A 15829-nucleotide genomic window follows, 5' to 3' on the forward strand; every position below is an offset into this window, starting at 1 on the left:
ATGATATCCTGATTTTTTCCAAAGATCTCCAGGACCACATACGCCACACCTCCTACGTCCTTTCCCATCTCCGGGAACACCATTTGTACGCCAAACTGGAGAAGTGCACCTTTCATACGACCTCTACTCCGTTCCTGGGGTACATCATTTCCGATGAGGGGTTTATGATGGACTCCGGTAAACTTCAAGCAGTCACTGAATGGCCAAGACCCAACTCTCTCAAGGCCATACAACGTTTTTTAGGGTTCGCTAATTATTATCGTAAGTTTATACGGAGTTTTTCCACCATTGTGGGACCCCTTGCTGCGCTCACCAAAAAAGGAGCTGATCCTTCTGCTTGGTCATCCGAGGCCATCTCCGCCTTCGAGACACTCAAGGAAGCCTTTATATCCGCACTTATTCTCCGTCATCCCGACATTGAACTTCCCTTCGTCCTGGAGGTCGACGCTTCTGATTGCGGCGCTGGTGCCGTTCTTTCTCAGAGACCCACGCCCCAAGATAAGTTACATCCCTGTGCATATTTTTCCAAGAAATTCTCGTCTGCCGAGAGGAACTATGACGTGGGTAACAGGGAACCTCTGGCCGTGAAGATGGCTCTTCAAGAGTGGAGACACCTGCTGGAGGGGTCGAAAGAGCCGTTTACTATCCTCACGGACCACAAGAACCTTCTTTACATAGAGAACACTCGACGCCTTGGTCCACGACAGGCTCGTTGGGCCCTTTTTTTTTCCCGATTCGATTTTCACCTTTCCTATATCCCCGGGACCAAGAACGTTAAGGCAGACGCACTCTCCCGAATACATTCTTCTGAAGAGAGGCCAGAGGAATCTTTGGAGACTATCCTTCCGCATGAGAGGATTCTCGCCACGTCTTCTTTTAAGAATCTCAACAAGATTTTGCACTCCCAGAGACGCATTCCCAAGGACTTGGTCGTTCCCGACAATAAACTCTTTGTGCCTTCCAAATTTGTTCCAGAGGTCCTGTCTTGGGGTCACTCCTCTATATCTGCAGGTCATCCAGGTTTTAAGAAGACTACTGATCTCATTCGTCGGAATTTCTGGTGGCCAAGGATGTCTCAAGATATTCTGGAGTTTACCCGCGCCTGTCCCACGTGCGCTCAAAGCAAGACTCTCCGTCAAAAGCCTCAGGGTTTTCTGTTACCCCTTCCAGTTCCCGACCGCCCCTGGTCCCACATTTCGATGGACTTCATCGTGGAGTTGCCCAGGTCCAGAGGAATGAACACTATCTTGGTGGTCGTGGACAGGTTCTCAAAGATGTCCCATTTCATTCCACTTAAAGGATTACCCACCTCCCCAGCCCTTGCTGATATCTATACGGAGCAGATTTTCCGGATTCATGGGATCCCTTCGTCCATTGTTTCTGACAGAGGTTCTCAGTTCGTATCCAAATTTTGGAGAGCTTTCACGAAGAGATTGGGCATCTCTTCTTCTTTCTCTTCCGCCTATCATCCTCAGTCCAATGGACAAACGGAGAGAATCAATCAATCCCTGGAGAAGTACCTGAGATGTTTCATATCCGATTTCCAGGATGATTGGGCTCAACTCCTCTCTTGGGCAGGGTATGCCGTCAATTCTGCCAAAAACGAAGCCACCCGGGAGTCGCCCTTCTTTATAAATTATGGGTTCCACCCTCCCTATCTTCCCATCCCCAACATTCCTTCTGGAGTACCAGCCAAAGATGAACGCATTTCTTCCCTCCAAACCGCATGGTCCAGGATTCAGTCTACCCTTCTCAACTCCTCCCGCAGATCGAAACTACAGGCCGATCGTCGTCGTCGTTTGGCGCCCAGTTACAAACCAGGGGACTTGGTATGGCTCTCCTCTAAGAATATCCACCTCAAGGTACCATCTCCTAAACTGGCACCCAAGTTCCTGGGTCCTTTCCCTATTTGTGAACAAATCAATCCCGTGGCATTCCGGCTCCAACTACCACCCAGTATGAAGATTCCCAATGTTTTTCATGTGTCCCTCTTAAAACTATTTATCTCCAGTCACTTCTTTCCGGATCAGACTCGTAAACCGGATCCCATTACTGTACAAAATAACGAGGAATACGAGGTTCACTCTCTTTTGGATTCTCGCCTATCCAGGGGTCAGCTCCAGTTCTTGGTGCAGTGGAAGGGCTTTGGCCCTGAAGAGAGATCCTGGGTTTCTTCAAAGGACATTCATGCCCCGGCTCTTCTAAAGTCCTACAGGAAAAAGTTTCCAGAGAAACCGATCTTGGACCGTCCTGAGGCCGTGTCCATGAAGAGGGGGGTACTGTCAGGAATCGGCGTTCTCCACGCTCCTCACACAGAGCACTCCCTCCCCGCAGGGAGCCCCTGGACACACAAAACATTCCTGCCTTACCGGCCTCCACGGCTCCCCGCCCCTGTCGCCGTCGCGGGATCACTCCCCTCGGCGATTCCTCTGTACATCGCCGCGCGCCCACGCCCTCCTGCACGCACACCTGCACCATCCACTGGTTCGGTTCACGCGCGTACACGAGTTACGGAGCAAGATCAGTTTGCACACTCTTCTTCCCGCCCCCCGGACCTCAGGCTCCGCCCCCGCACACTGCACGAGCATACTCAGGTTACCAACAAGACTCACCTGGCCTGTTATGCCTGCACCAATCTGCAGTGTCTCCCTGTAGCTCTTCCTGTCCCGCCTCCGTTCCTAATTGGACCTTCCTGCTTTATCTAGCTCCTCTCTGCTCTCAGTCTTTGCTCGCCATAATCTCTGTATGGAAGTACCCTCTCTGGCTCTCGATCTCGGCACTCCTTGGACAACGCTCACTCTGGTAACCCCTTGAACACGGCTTGGACTACGACCTATCTCCACTCTCCACTCCCTGACCTTGGCAAGGCATTCATCACTCTATCTCTACAACCGGTACCGGCAAGTATTGTCTACCTTACTACACCTGGCCCGGCAACGCTTCATACCACACTCCGGACACGCTCCCTTTGCTGCGGGTGCGTGTATTACCACTTCCCCCTTCAGCTCAGGGGACGGGTCTGGTCTGCGGGCAGCACCGGCGTAACACGGGGGACGGGAAGAACAGTGTGCAGAACGAGCACGCTCCGTAACGCGAGTACGCGCGTGGACCGAGCCAGTGGATGGTGCAGGTGTGCGCGCGGGAGGGCGCGGGAGGGCGCGGGCGCGGGAGGGCGCGGGCGCGCCCGGCGCTGAGCGGAGGAATCGCCGAAGGAAGTGAGTGCTCTGTGTGGGGAGCGCGGAGAACGCAGATTCCTGACAGACAGTGGGCGCTAACAATGGAGTGCCAATCTTAGAGAAAGGTGTACTGATAGACTAAGAATATACAAAGATGGGGATGATACCAGTGGATACCAGTCCTGATAGGAGGATATAAACAGTAGTGACAAACACAGAACTATACAAATCTGGAGGACATCAAATACAGTTCTGCATATATAAAAAAATCAAATAGGCAAATAATCAAATATATTCAAAAAATCTGAGTGTCTGTTATTTGCAGATAAAGATAGGTCAACAATGCATATAAAAATCCATATAACAATTCATAAATGAAGCATCCAGGTCATGAGGTAGCTGCAGCTCCTAGAAAGGAAGTCCTCCACTTCCTGGTATGCAAAAGAAAATATCTAGGAAAGGAAAGCAAGAATACAAAACACACTTAGGTCGCACTACATACAAACAGTTTATTGCAATATGACACAAATATAACACTACGCAATATAAAACAGAATCAAAGCTTATCTGTTTAGAGTGCTGGGGACCTTGGAGGGTCTGTGTGGAATGGTGTGTCCTCCCAGAAATGAACGCTACTTGCTACAATGCCACAGGCTGGACTGGCTGCACAGCTATGGATTCTCACTCAAGACAAACTTGGATCCCACGCATTTTGCAAAACACAGTTGCTTCATATATATATGAAACTGCCGGTTCTGAGCCAGTTGACAGGGAAAATTTGTACCCATCTCTCAGGCTTCTCATGTGGCATATTCCCCCTGTTCGCTGCGATTTGACGAGTTGGCGGTGAGTTTTCCAGGGTAGCGAGTTGTCCCTCACATTTTAGTACAAAACAGAATGTACTGTACATTATTTTACATTGCATTGACTGCTGATTGTTGCAGGGGACAACTCCTTGTAGTCGACCCAAATACAGTTTCGCATACATGATATTTTCTGCAATTAAAGCAGGGACAGATAAGAAGGCAACTATATGAGATCTATGACAATATCACTGACAAGTATGAATACTTCAAAAATTCACCAAACCCTCGTTGTTTGAATAATTCTGTATGACATAATCTGACTGTGAATGATTGCTTAATTAGAACACCATGTTCCGGATCGAAAGGAGGTTTCTGGTCACTGCACTCATCTTTTGCGGTTATGTTTGATCGCGGCAACTTTAAACGGCGAAAGATCGGGACCAGCACATTGAATAATCATACTTCCCGAGCCAGTCCCTCCAATGTGTCACCACCTGCTTACCAGCTTTAGCCTGGTTCCATATTGACATGCATGCGCAAAAATGCTATTACACGCATAGGCTTTTCAACCAGGCTTCACAGCCAGCGACACGCATGCGCAGCACACTGCTACTGTATGTGCGATTATTAATATTGAATATTCTCTTACACGCAAAGACATCCCAGAGCCAGCAAGTTCGAAGCAGAAAAATAAAAGAACATTGTAAATTTTGTATTATTAATTTTTACTTTATTATCGTGTGCTAATAAAACATTCCATTCTCTAAAAATACTTTTTGCTGTGTTCACGTTTTTACTCTTTATATTTCAATTAAATACACTTGAAATACATACAGTACTGTACATCTGTGTGATATCGGATCGTGTGCACATGAACGGGAATAAGTGACAGGTTGCATTGCAGTTAGATTTCTGTTGCACCTGCACTAGGCCAGAGGCACCCTGTTAGGCCACAGCTAGGCCCCAACTCCCCTTTCAGCTTGTGGTTGCTGCAGGGACAGGCCCAGTAGATAGGGACACTGCCCTTGTAGCACCAGTGATAGGGATTCTGCCAGTACGCGGCTGCGCTGGCTTTAGCTGATCCGGGACCAGATCACCCATCTAACCTAAGAGACATTCTGCATGATGGTACAATCCACGTGGGACCCACCCACCGTAGAGGCAGAGGCTTTGCGGGTACATCCCTGGATCCGGGGATCTCATTATTGCAACATCAGCGCACCCGGGTGTGGGACCCCCTGGCAGGTACCTCATCTATTCACGTGAACCAACCATACACTTTAGTGGGCAGCGCTGTACCACACGTTTGGGTGGGACTAGTTACTCGTGGACACCAGGGTGTTTGGGTGCCCGACGGCCCCTAGGTACTTTGGGGATTGTGTATCCAGTGTGGGGCACAAAAGGGGTTGGAGGGTTCGGTCGTGCGTGACCAGGTGGTGGTGGTGTATATATATGTATGGCTCTGTGTAGTAAAACTGTTATATTTACCTAACATGTGTTTTATTGCATGGGGTTCCTGTACGGGGTTATCTTACATAGTAGGATCCCATACAGGTGGAGGTGCTACCGATTGTCAACTCAGGTGCACCCCAGGCTCCCAGCAGCAGAGGCTCAGACATCCTGTGAGCCACAGGTATCGCACCACACACACCGTACCCACACATCTCCCAGGAGGTGGGAGAAAGTGCACTACAGTACATGTATATATCTGTGTTTTATATTAATGTATGGTTGTGTAGCAGGGTACTTCCCCCTTACCTCCGTAGGGAGCCAGTTATGTGACTCGGGGGAATCAGGGAAAGTTGCGGTGGCCATCTTGTGGTTGGCGCCACGTGTTAGGTATGGGCTATTTGTAGTGTGGCGGCGGCCATGTTGTGGTTGGTGCCGCCGGAATGGGAGGGCCTAAGTCCAGGATTTCCTCCACGGGTCTGTGGACCGTTTGTGACAGTTGCAGGTCTCAGAGTTCTGAGACCTGTGTGACAGTTGAACTGGAGCCTGCAGGAGTGAGGAAGTGTAAAGGGAGCAGGAAAACTCCTGGACTAGGCCTAAGATGTACACCCCTAGGCCCCAGGCAGTCCCCTCACTGTAGTGAAGTGTACAGGGCCAGCCATATCATTAGGGTTCTCCCCGTAGTGAGGGATCGCAGCAGAGCAGGATCCAAGCGGCAGAGGAGTTCTTCAGCAGCAGCAGCAGCAGCAGCAGCAGCAGCAGCAGCAGCAGCAGCAGCAGCAGCCTCGTGCAGCATCCAGGTGTGAGGCGTGAGGGGCTGCTGTTGGAGACCATGCTCCGTGAGAACCCGTTGCTGACCGCAGCTTGTCTGGGGTACTTACTGGTTAGGCCCCAACTAGGAAGGTACCTGTGCACCAACGTAAGCCAGGAGGGTAGCGCTGCCCTCATACACACATTGAGAAGGGTTGTATGCTGGACACCAGGGTATAGGTGCCCAAGCACCCCATTGGGGCTAGCTACCCCAGGGCGTTCTACTGTTATTATTGTTGTTATTGTGTATTGTGTATTGTGGGAACTACTGTGGGACCACAGAAGTAAAAGAGTTATTATATAATCCTATTGTGTTTTATTATTGAGGTATACCATAAATGTACGTGTTCCTATGAAGAGCCACCTTGCTCTCCAGGATCCTAAAAGGTGGAGGCACTGCACCAGAGAGAGAGAGAGAGAGAGAGAACACACCATCACCCCAGGCTCCCCATGAGCGGCGGCTCAGGCCTCCTGTAAGTTAAACAGGTAGCACCAGTATCGTAATTACCACTATTTCCCATAAGGACATGGAGAGGTTGTTACAGTTAGATAGGATGAATTGTATTGTATTGTTTTGTTAGGCCTGTAATAAGTACAAATCTTTTAAGGAAGTATTATTAGTACGACCGTGTAATTGTTATATTTTGTTTGCTGTTCTAATAAATTCCTTTTTATTTGATTGAAGCCGTGTCTATCGTGTCTATAACTCTCATAAGACAGGGAATACATGTGTAAATGTGTATCCTATTAGAATACATATCTACACATCCATTTCCTTAAGTAATAGTTTTGCCAGAATTATTTTATTAATTCTTGTAAGCCAGCAATACTTTTATAGATAGCTGACTAATAAATACATCTGTATTTCTATTTCTGGATAGGGCTAAATTGATAGTTTTTCTAGTTAATTTGTGTATGCTAGAGATACTCATATATAGATGGCTATGTTATAAATGCATCTATATTTATATTTCTGGATAAGGCTAAACATTAATCGGTAACACTGGGCATATATGCAGATGGTAAAGATGTGTGTCAGGAACTTTGTAGTTATTAAACAAAACAGTCTTTATTCATACTATTGTCAGGTACAACTCTTCCTCAGCTGCATAATTGCAATCCTGAGAATGCACATCGCTTTAACATTGAATGGGTTTCTTTCATTCATGTCGTGGTTAAGCATGCATCTTGTGATATTCTCAATCCCTATCTTTCCAGGGCTCCAACAGGAGATCCACTTCCTTGCTGTGGTAGGATAGGGGGTCATAACTCTGTATCCAACCCAGCTCACCTCACATACTGTACTGGGGTAGTAGGGGGTGATTCCTAATACGTGTGTAACCCTTTTACCATACTCACCCTTACGTGAGATTGGGGGTTTGCTCCTTGCTGGTTACCCTTAGGTGGTTTTAGGCTGTGACCTGTTGGTGAACAGGAGGGCTGAGGGCTCCGCGGTGGTGTGGGAAGAGCCAGGACAGGAACAGGAGGGACAGATTACCTTGATCTTTCTTTGGTACAGCGCCTCCAGCCAGTGAGGATCCCCTGTAGATCTTCAGGGGTTGGACCCCCACTGACACTCCTTCATCCAGAGACAGGAACACACACACACAGCATGTCTTTTCAGTTGCTTTATTCACAGGCAGCTCCAATACAGAGAAACAGGATTCACAGGTGTCTCATTCCTCCTCTGCCTACTTCTCTCCATATTCTCTCACTCTGAGCTCTGCCTAAACAGCCTGATATCTCTTCCCTCCCCATCCAGAAATGGGGGGAAGGGAGAGACGGTTTTCTCTGCTATCTTCTCTCTAACTCTCCTTCAACTAACTAACTCACTGACAATTTAGGAGGATGTCCCAATTTGAATATCTTTGGGGAGTGTCTCTGACTGACGCATAGCAAGCCAGAGCCGGACACAGATTGACCTACACACATCAGGGGGCGTTCCAACCAATATCCATCCCTCAGATTGACATCCTCAGAGTTGCTAGGCCTGCCCTTGAATACTGATACATTATTCAAGGCTGAAATACACACACAGGCCTAAGAAAGGAATTAACCTTTCCCCTGCCTGCACTAACAGATCTGACAGAGGAAAGGCCCAGAAAAAGTAACTGCCGGGAGGCTATGTTACATGTGTAAGGCCATTCAATGTTAAAGCGATGTGCATGTTTAGTCTTTCAGGATCCTACTTAAGGTACTCCAACATCCTCACTTCTGATGATCCTGACTGCAGATTAGTCTCAGTTCCACAGATAGAGCCACCCTTCAAGGACACAGATCTCCCTTGTTGAAGCCTGTACTTCTCCAGCTTCCTTTACTTGGGGCCTGACTTTAACGGACACGTGCCTGATCTGGAAAACAATAAAGGGGACTCCTACCCCAACTTAACTATTTACAATTCAGATCCTTCCCTAATCTCTCCTCCCAGGATATGACAGTTGGAATTCTTTTTATCTGCTATAGATCACCTCTCTCTCACCCCGTCTCTATGCAGAAAAGGGGCAGAGCTAAACCCCTGCCTGGTTATTGGCAAGCACCTTATCAAGAGGCAGTTGTTTAGTATCGAGCTCATTTAACCCATATAGTATCTCCAACATGGGGTGTTTACACATATAATACGTTTTTTAACTAATTATTTGGAATGAGACTAACTGTTATGAAATGTTCTCTCACTTGAATATTTCTTCTACATTGATTGATATTACTAGATATTGATGCAGCCAGATTTACGGTTTGCGCTGCTGGATTCTGACCGCACCACCCGGCAGTGGGAAATCTCTCTCCGTCAGGGTTTCATGCCCCTTTTCAAATAACTTCCTATAGCATATCCCAAAAACTATTTCTATTAGTGGTACTTCTAATGTCTTCTAATGGATGTCAATAATTCAAATCACCCATAATAATGAAACATGACCCAGTTTTGCTGCCTTCTCCATTTGCAAAAGTAGTTTGACTTCCTCAATCTCACACATATTTGGTGGTTTATAAACTATAGAATACACACGAGAAAAATAACCCCTAGCGATGCACTCTCCTTCCACTGATATTGAAAATAAATACATTTTAATTACATGTCCAAGAAAAACACTCAAAGATACTTATACTTTAAAACCATCAATAATGAGCGCCTATGTGTTTTACCATATATGTACAACAGACGACAGAGAAGCCCAATGCTACATCCAACATGACAAAAATACACAGTAAAATACTTATATATTCTCTTGAAAAAGGGTCATTTTGTTTAACCCTTTGGCCAAAGCATTGTAATCTTGCGAGCCACGACAAGGCAGACCCTGTTCGCAAGTCCTAACACTACCAGATAAAATACTAGTATACCTCTATTAGTAAGCTTACAATGCTTTGGCCAAAGGGTTAAACTAAATGACCCTTTTTCAAGAGGATATATAAGTATTTTACTGTGTATTTTTGTCATGTTGGATGTAGCATTGGGCTTCTCTGTCGTCTGTTGTATACATATGCCACGCTCAATAGCACTCTTTTTTGACACTTATATACATATATATATTTTGTGGGGGCTCAGGGGTTCTCAAAAAGAGCTTGCTGGGGTTTTGTGCTTTGTTTACCATATATGAAAAGAAAATATATATGTAGCGCAGTTTTAACCACCCTATGGGAGATATGGCGGCTACTGTGTGTGTGCTTTACCTGTAGCTCACAGGAGGCCTGAACCTCCGCTGCTGGGAGCCTGGGATGTGCCTGATCTGTCTGGTGACAGCGACTCCACCTGTGCGGGATCTTACAATGTTGGATAACCCCATCACAGGACCCAATGCAATAATACACACACAGCTAAAGATAACAGTTTACTGCATGCATATGAAAAAGGAACAAAAATATAACACCCAAACCAAATAAGCCACGCACGGCCGTAACACCAGTTTCTTCCAACACAATGTCCACACGGATGAGATATCCCCACCCAAAGTACTGATATGCCCCATGGTACCTAACCACCCTAGTGTCCACAAGAGTTGGTGCACTTGTGGTGTAGGTGTGATACCTGCCAGTACTCCAGCACCCGGTAGCGCCGATTGAAGATAAAGGGGCCATCCGGTCCCATTGCCATCAGCGATGAGCCCGCCTCCCCGTGGGGTGGTGTCCAGCTGGAGGGTCCCACCATCAAAGAGTCTCTTATCTGTGGGGTTATCTGGTCCCAGACCACCGGATTTCCAGTTCGCTGCCGCATCCTGGCTGTCTCTCACACTTGGCACTACAGGGGCAGTGTCCCTATCTAATGGCCTGTCCATGCAGAAACCCCAAGCTTAAGGGAGTCGAGGACTGGCTGGGGCCTATGGGGGTCTCTGGCCTAGTGCAGGGGTCACAGACACCCCTACACCCACACACCCTACCCTTTCCTTGTCCCAGCTCCGGGTGCTGATTAGAGTGCGAAATGTAACAATCTCTGTGCAGGGGAAAAGGCTGCAACCCTATTGGCTGTCTTGACTCACATGCCCGGCAGCCCCTGTGCATCCTGGGGCTTGCAGTTCCTGTCTAGCACCTCTCTGTACTGGCCGTAGCTGTGACACTATTCTGCCCATGCGCGAACGGTACAGCACATGCGCACACATTATCAAGATGGCGGCACCCCGCTGACGTCATTACCCAACAGCCATTTCATTCCTGAGACGGAACTTCTTTGGGGTAGACGGGTCACTGCAAACGTCAACTACTTAACTTTCGTTGCCATGGAAACCTCCAAACAATTCGTCAGCGGGATGTCAGTAACGCAAATAATCCTGTAAATTAATTGACCAGTCGAGTTTTATCCCACCTATTTCAGCAATGCCCATCACAAAATTTGCTCATATTTAGCCATTCTACTGTAACAAGCTCCCCAAACCACAGTTTGTGCTATTGTTTTTGATGTTATACGATCTGTTAGTTGCACTGCTCACCCCTCCTACCATGACTCATAACCATTTCTAGTTTCTGTCTATTCCAGTACTTCTGGTCAAAGTGCAAGTAGCAGTTCTTGGCATGAAAATATGTTTTGCTTTTTTTTTCATATAATGTGCTTACAAAACAGTACATACCAAAGCACTGACACAAATTAGAAGTCACATATTGAGAAATGCAATTAATACAACAGAAGGGATAACAACAAGTATATGCAGTATACTGCATATTATTGCTTGTAAATTGAACTACTGAGGAGATATATATTGGTGAAAAGCAGGGTTGCAGACCTGTGACTGCTCACAAGTGATATTTGAATAAATATTTGTAAATAGGTATTCCGGTTTTTAATGTTTTATTTTTATTTTAATTTTATTAAAAAAAAACAAAAAAAAAAAACAGGTAAAGTTGGGGTTATAGAATATTTGTATTGTCGTGCTGAATTGACTGCACTAATGGACATTAATCATAGTTTGTCAATGAAAGGTCTTGGTGCTCTTGAACAACAAGTACTGTGGTGAATCATCCTATGATTTAACCATTTTCCATACTCTCTCTAGAGCAGGGGTGCGCAAACTGGGGGGCGGGAGCGGTTGCATAGGTCCCGCGCTCTTCCCAGGGCATTTAAATTACATGCCGGGGGATTGCGTGAGGCCTCTGCAACACTCTACTTACCGTGGTTCAGATGCTCTGACACGTCACCATGGCAATGTGGCGTCAAATGATGCCACGGGATCATGTGGCGTCAAATGACGCCATGGGTCACGTGACCTCAGAGCGTCATGTGACGCAGCTACCAGGTAGGAGAGGGGGGGGGGCAGCACGAGCTCCAGAGCAGGCAGACAGGGGACGCAGCAGGAAAAAAAGTTTGCGCGCCCCTGCTCTAGAGTACACCACAGTACTTGGTCCTTTATATTTTATTTCCCATTCGCTACAATTGGTATGGGTTTTCACGAATCTGTCCCAAAGATTTTATGCATCCACTACTCTAAAAAGTAAGTTCTCCCGTTCCCCACGGGCCTAGCTAAAGCACCCACGCGCCTGCTTTCATTTTTTTATTTATACCTTGAATGTTTGAAAATGTTTAACGTATCTTCCTTCTCAATGTTTAAATTGTAGTTCTTGAATCTTCGCTTACAAACTCCAAATACAGTTTCTGGTTTCCATAGGCTATACCTTGCATTTATTTGTTACCTCAGCTCAGTATTGGCCAACTAGAGTCCTCAAGTGCCAACACCCGCTCAGGTTTTAAGGATATCCCTGCTTCTGCACAAGTGGCTCAATCGTTGACCACGTTACCTGTGCTGAAGCGATATCCTTAAAACCGGACCTGTTGCTGGCCCTTGAGGACTGGAGTTGGCCACCCATATCTTGGCTAATAAACCAGTGTTGGAACGTTTATTCTCTCCCCTCATTCTCAGCAACTTGTTACCATGCAGTATCAGATAAGCCCATGGCATTGAATCTGCTATATACTCCCACACTTACACTTAGCAGTCCATTTCCATGTTGCTGATCTGGGGCTAGGAAACAAAAGCATCCAACAAAGCTACATAATAAATGAGGTTGAAAAAATAAAAAAAAAAAGAGACATACGTCCATCAAGTTCAACCTATACTAAATTTAGGCAGGTTCAGGTACTTATCCTATATCCGTACTTACAATATATTGATCCAGATGAAGGCAAAAAAAAAAAAAAAACAGTGAAATATCATCCAATGATATCTCATAAGGGGAAAAATAACGACAATCAGATTACTCCCTGGATCAACATCCTTCCCATGGTTACTTATTTGGTATATCCCTGTATACCTTTCCATAAAGATGTCCAACTTTTTTTGAAGATAACTATTGTATCTGCCACCTCAGTCTCCATGGGTAATGAATTCCACATTTTAACTGCCCTTACTGTAAAGAATCCTTTCCTTTGTTGCTGGTGAAATCTCCTTTCCGCCAACCTTAAGGGATGCCCCTGTGTCCTCTGCACTGGAGGTAGGACTGAATTACTTGAAAACTGCAGACTATAAGTTTTCCCCAAAAGGGATCTCACCCAGCCCCCAGCACCACCAATGAATACATGAAGGCAGAGAGGGCTCAGTAAGGATGGAAGGTTGTACATATTATTGCTGTACACTTGCTTCATGTGCACACTAGACTAACAGTGGAGCTGCTAGTAGCTAGTGCTGCTTCAGGTATTTTTGCTGCAAAATTACTCATGGATAGGCATGCATAATGAGGAAAAATAACAAGCCGCTTTTAATATATTTTTTTTTAATTAAAAAAGTCAAAGATATTTATTTCAATTTATTTTTGTACTGACTTTCAAAAACATTAACAAAAAACATCTCAGTCAGGTGTTCCCTTTGATACACTTCATGTAAGGCCCCAATGTAAACGCAACATTTCCCCTCAAACCTGGCTCCATGTGCAGATACAATACGCTGCATTTTTAACTTCGAACTAAAAAATAATAACATTTGAGGAGGGAGTATTCCATGCCACGTTTACCAATACAGTTCATGCGAACATCATGGTCCCCCTATGAAGACACACAGGGAAAACTTGGACTGCACACAAAACGCTCAGAAAGTCTCCACTAACATATAGGCAGAGCGGCAAAAATTACGTCACCTGCAATTTATTTAGAAAAAGAAGGAGAAATATTGTATATAAACCAAGTATTTCTGGAAAGAAAAAAACAACTTCAAGGAATGCTGTATCATGTGAGATATTGCAATGGCACCGAACATGTTTTCTTAAATCATTAACTGTCCTTTTCTCTTAGTGTTTTGAAAGCCAAAAGTGTGGCTCATCCAGATGCCAGTGGTTGGTGGGTGTGTTTTCCACTACAAACTTAGGCCTCGCTTCACAGCTCCGTTAGAACGCTTGTTCATGGTGGAATAAAGCAGTCCATCAACAAAGTGAATATAGTCAGAGAAATGAAAAAGCCAAGTGTGGGAACGAGGGAGGGGATACATTTGGCGTCTTTTCGATGCATTGCATTATAACAAATGTAAGTGAAGATTCTTCAACTTGTCAATCACACAGCATGGTGCACTGTGCATTGGCAGCATCGGTAAACTTGTACTTGGTGAAGTCTCGGTGCAAAGGAACGCTCACTTGGGTTCCTGTTTGTCTTGCAGCAGTGGTATTATGGACTCCCACGCTGTAAGGCACTATTGAGGAAGAGGAAAAATAAAAAATATATTTTTACAAAGAATTATGAATACAAACTTCTGCTAAAATTTGGTGTTGAGTTAGTGTCTGCCATCATATCTAACTATATATTTATATGTATCCATATATATACACACACTGTATATAATGCGATTGTACCCAAACAATACAAAGCTGAAACCTTGAGAAGGCTCTAAGTGGTTGAATGTTACATCTTTTAGTAGTGAGGGAATAGGAACAGAGCTGGCACTTAGGGGCAGGGGCTGGCTCGAAAATTTTAGCCCATGGAGTAAGCCCAACCAACTGGCTCAGGAACCAGGCACCCCACATATCAAACATAGATGCACGCTAAACGCATGTACAATAAGCAAGCTCTGTACACATGCAAACGCCCAATAAACAAACACCAGACATACATACCATATACATATGTACGCAAATCAGAAACGCGTAACACACGCTAACATACCAAATAAACAAATCAGATGCACACACACACACACACACACAAAATTGCGCTCAAAGTCTCCAAGGTAAATAGCGGTTAAATGAAGAAACATCTATATAAAAATATATTTATGGTTACCGTGAGACAATGCAGTCTTGTTAATACCACGGATTTTAAAATGAGTCACTAGTCCAACAAAGTAAAGGTGGTTAGTGCATTAAGAAGCAGAATGGGGACCAATGAAGTCCTGCTGCTCAGATAGTGTTTTGATGTCACTGGGAGATTTGTCTAGAAGATCAGAAGCGTTTTTGTGCAATAAGTAATTTATTGGATTAAAAATGGAAGCTCACTGTTAGGACCAGTATGTCAGGCCAGAGTCTGCACTCATGTTAAGCTTCCATTTTGTATGGTCATAACTAGTTAAGATTCTGTAGTCAGCCTTTTTGCTGAAATATAATTCATAAATGCACTCAGTTTCTCTGCTAAATTGCATTTCATTCTTCCTGGCCAGGATATTACTCGATACTTTTGTGTGGTCAATTTCCTGGTGTTTTAGTAGAATATAATAGAATGGTTCTCTGCAAGAAGCAAGGTAGTGAAAAAGTTGCTAAGACTCAAGGTCTCTTTTGATAACAGACAATGAATAAGCTATGTATTTAGACAATTGCTTGTATTGAGAAAAGACACGTCTCAAAAGTCACGCCACTAATATGTCCTGCCCCTAAATCACGCCTCTAATCAAAGCTACGCCCAAGACACACCTAGTATACGCCCAGGACACGCCTATGATACGCCTCTAACCAATATCTTTTTTTATTCTGTATAAAAACCATTACCCTATGAGTAATAAATTGAGACAAAGGATTTGAAACCTGGCGTGCGTTACGTTTCATTTTGTTCGTCTCCCAGGCCTGAAAAGTTCATCAAAAATCGGAGATAACAGTGGCAGGGCGTGAAAAATTTCTCCGGGAAAGTCTGCTGCACAATGGTGCAGATTGTGTATCCAGTCACAAGGCTTCAGTTTTCTTGGCAGAGGAAAGGCT

The 15829-nt window shown here is 45.3% G+C and overlaps 1 protein-coding gene across 3 annotated transcripts in view; it reads right to left on the reverse strand.

Moving 5' to 3' along the window:
• Positions 1 to 13415: 13415 nt before the first annotated feature.
• SNX30 (sorting nexin family member 30) overlaps positions 13416 to 15829 on the reverse strand; it is a 116053-nt gene continuing 113639 nt past the window's right edge. For all 3 annotated transcript variants that reach the window (XM_075593844.1, XM_075593853.1, XM_075593834.1), the window contains exon 9: positions 13416 to 14337. In XM_075593844.1, the coding sequence (XP_075449959.1) occupies positions 14278 to 14337 (60 nt within the window). In that variant the 3' untranslated portion in view covers positions 13416 to 14277. The remainder of the gene's footprint in view (positions 14338 to 15829) is intronic.

The sequence above is a fragment of the Ascaphus truei genome, chromosome 1, assembly GCF_040206685.1.
Source record: "Ascaphus truei isolate aAscTru1 chromosome 1, aAscTru1.hap1, whole genome shotgun sequence".
Classification (NCBI taxonomy): Eukaryota; Metazoa; Chordata; class Amphibia; order Anura; family Ascaphidae; genus Ascaphus; species Ascaphus truei.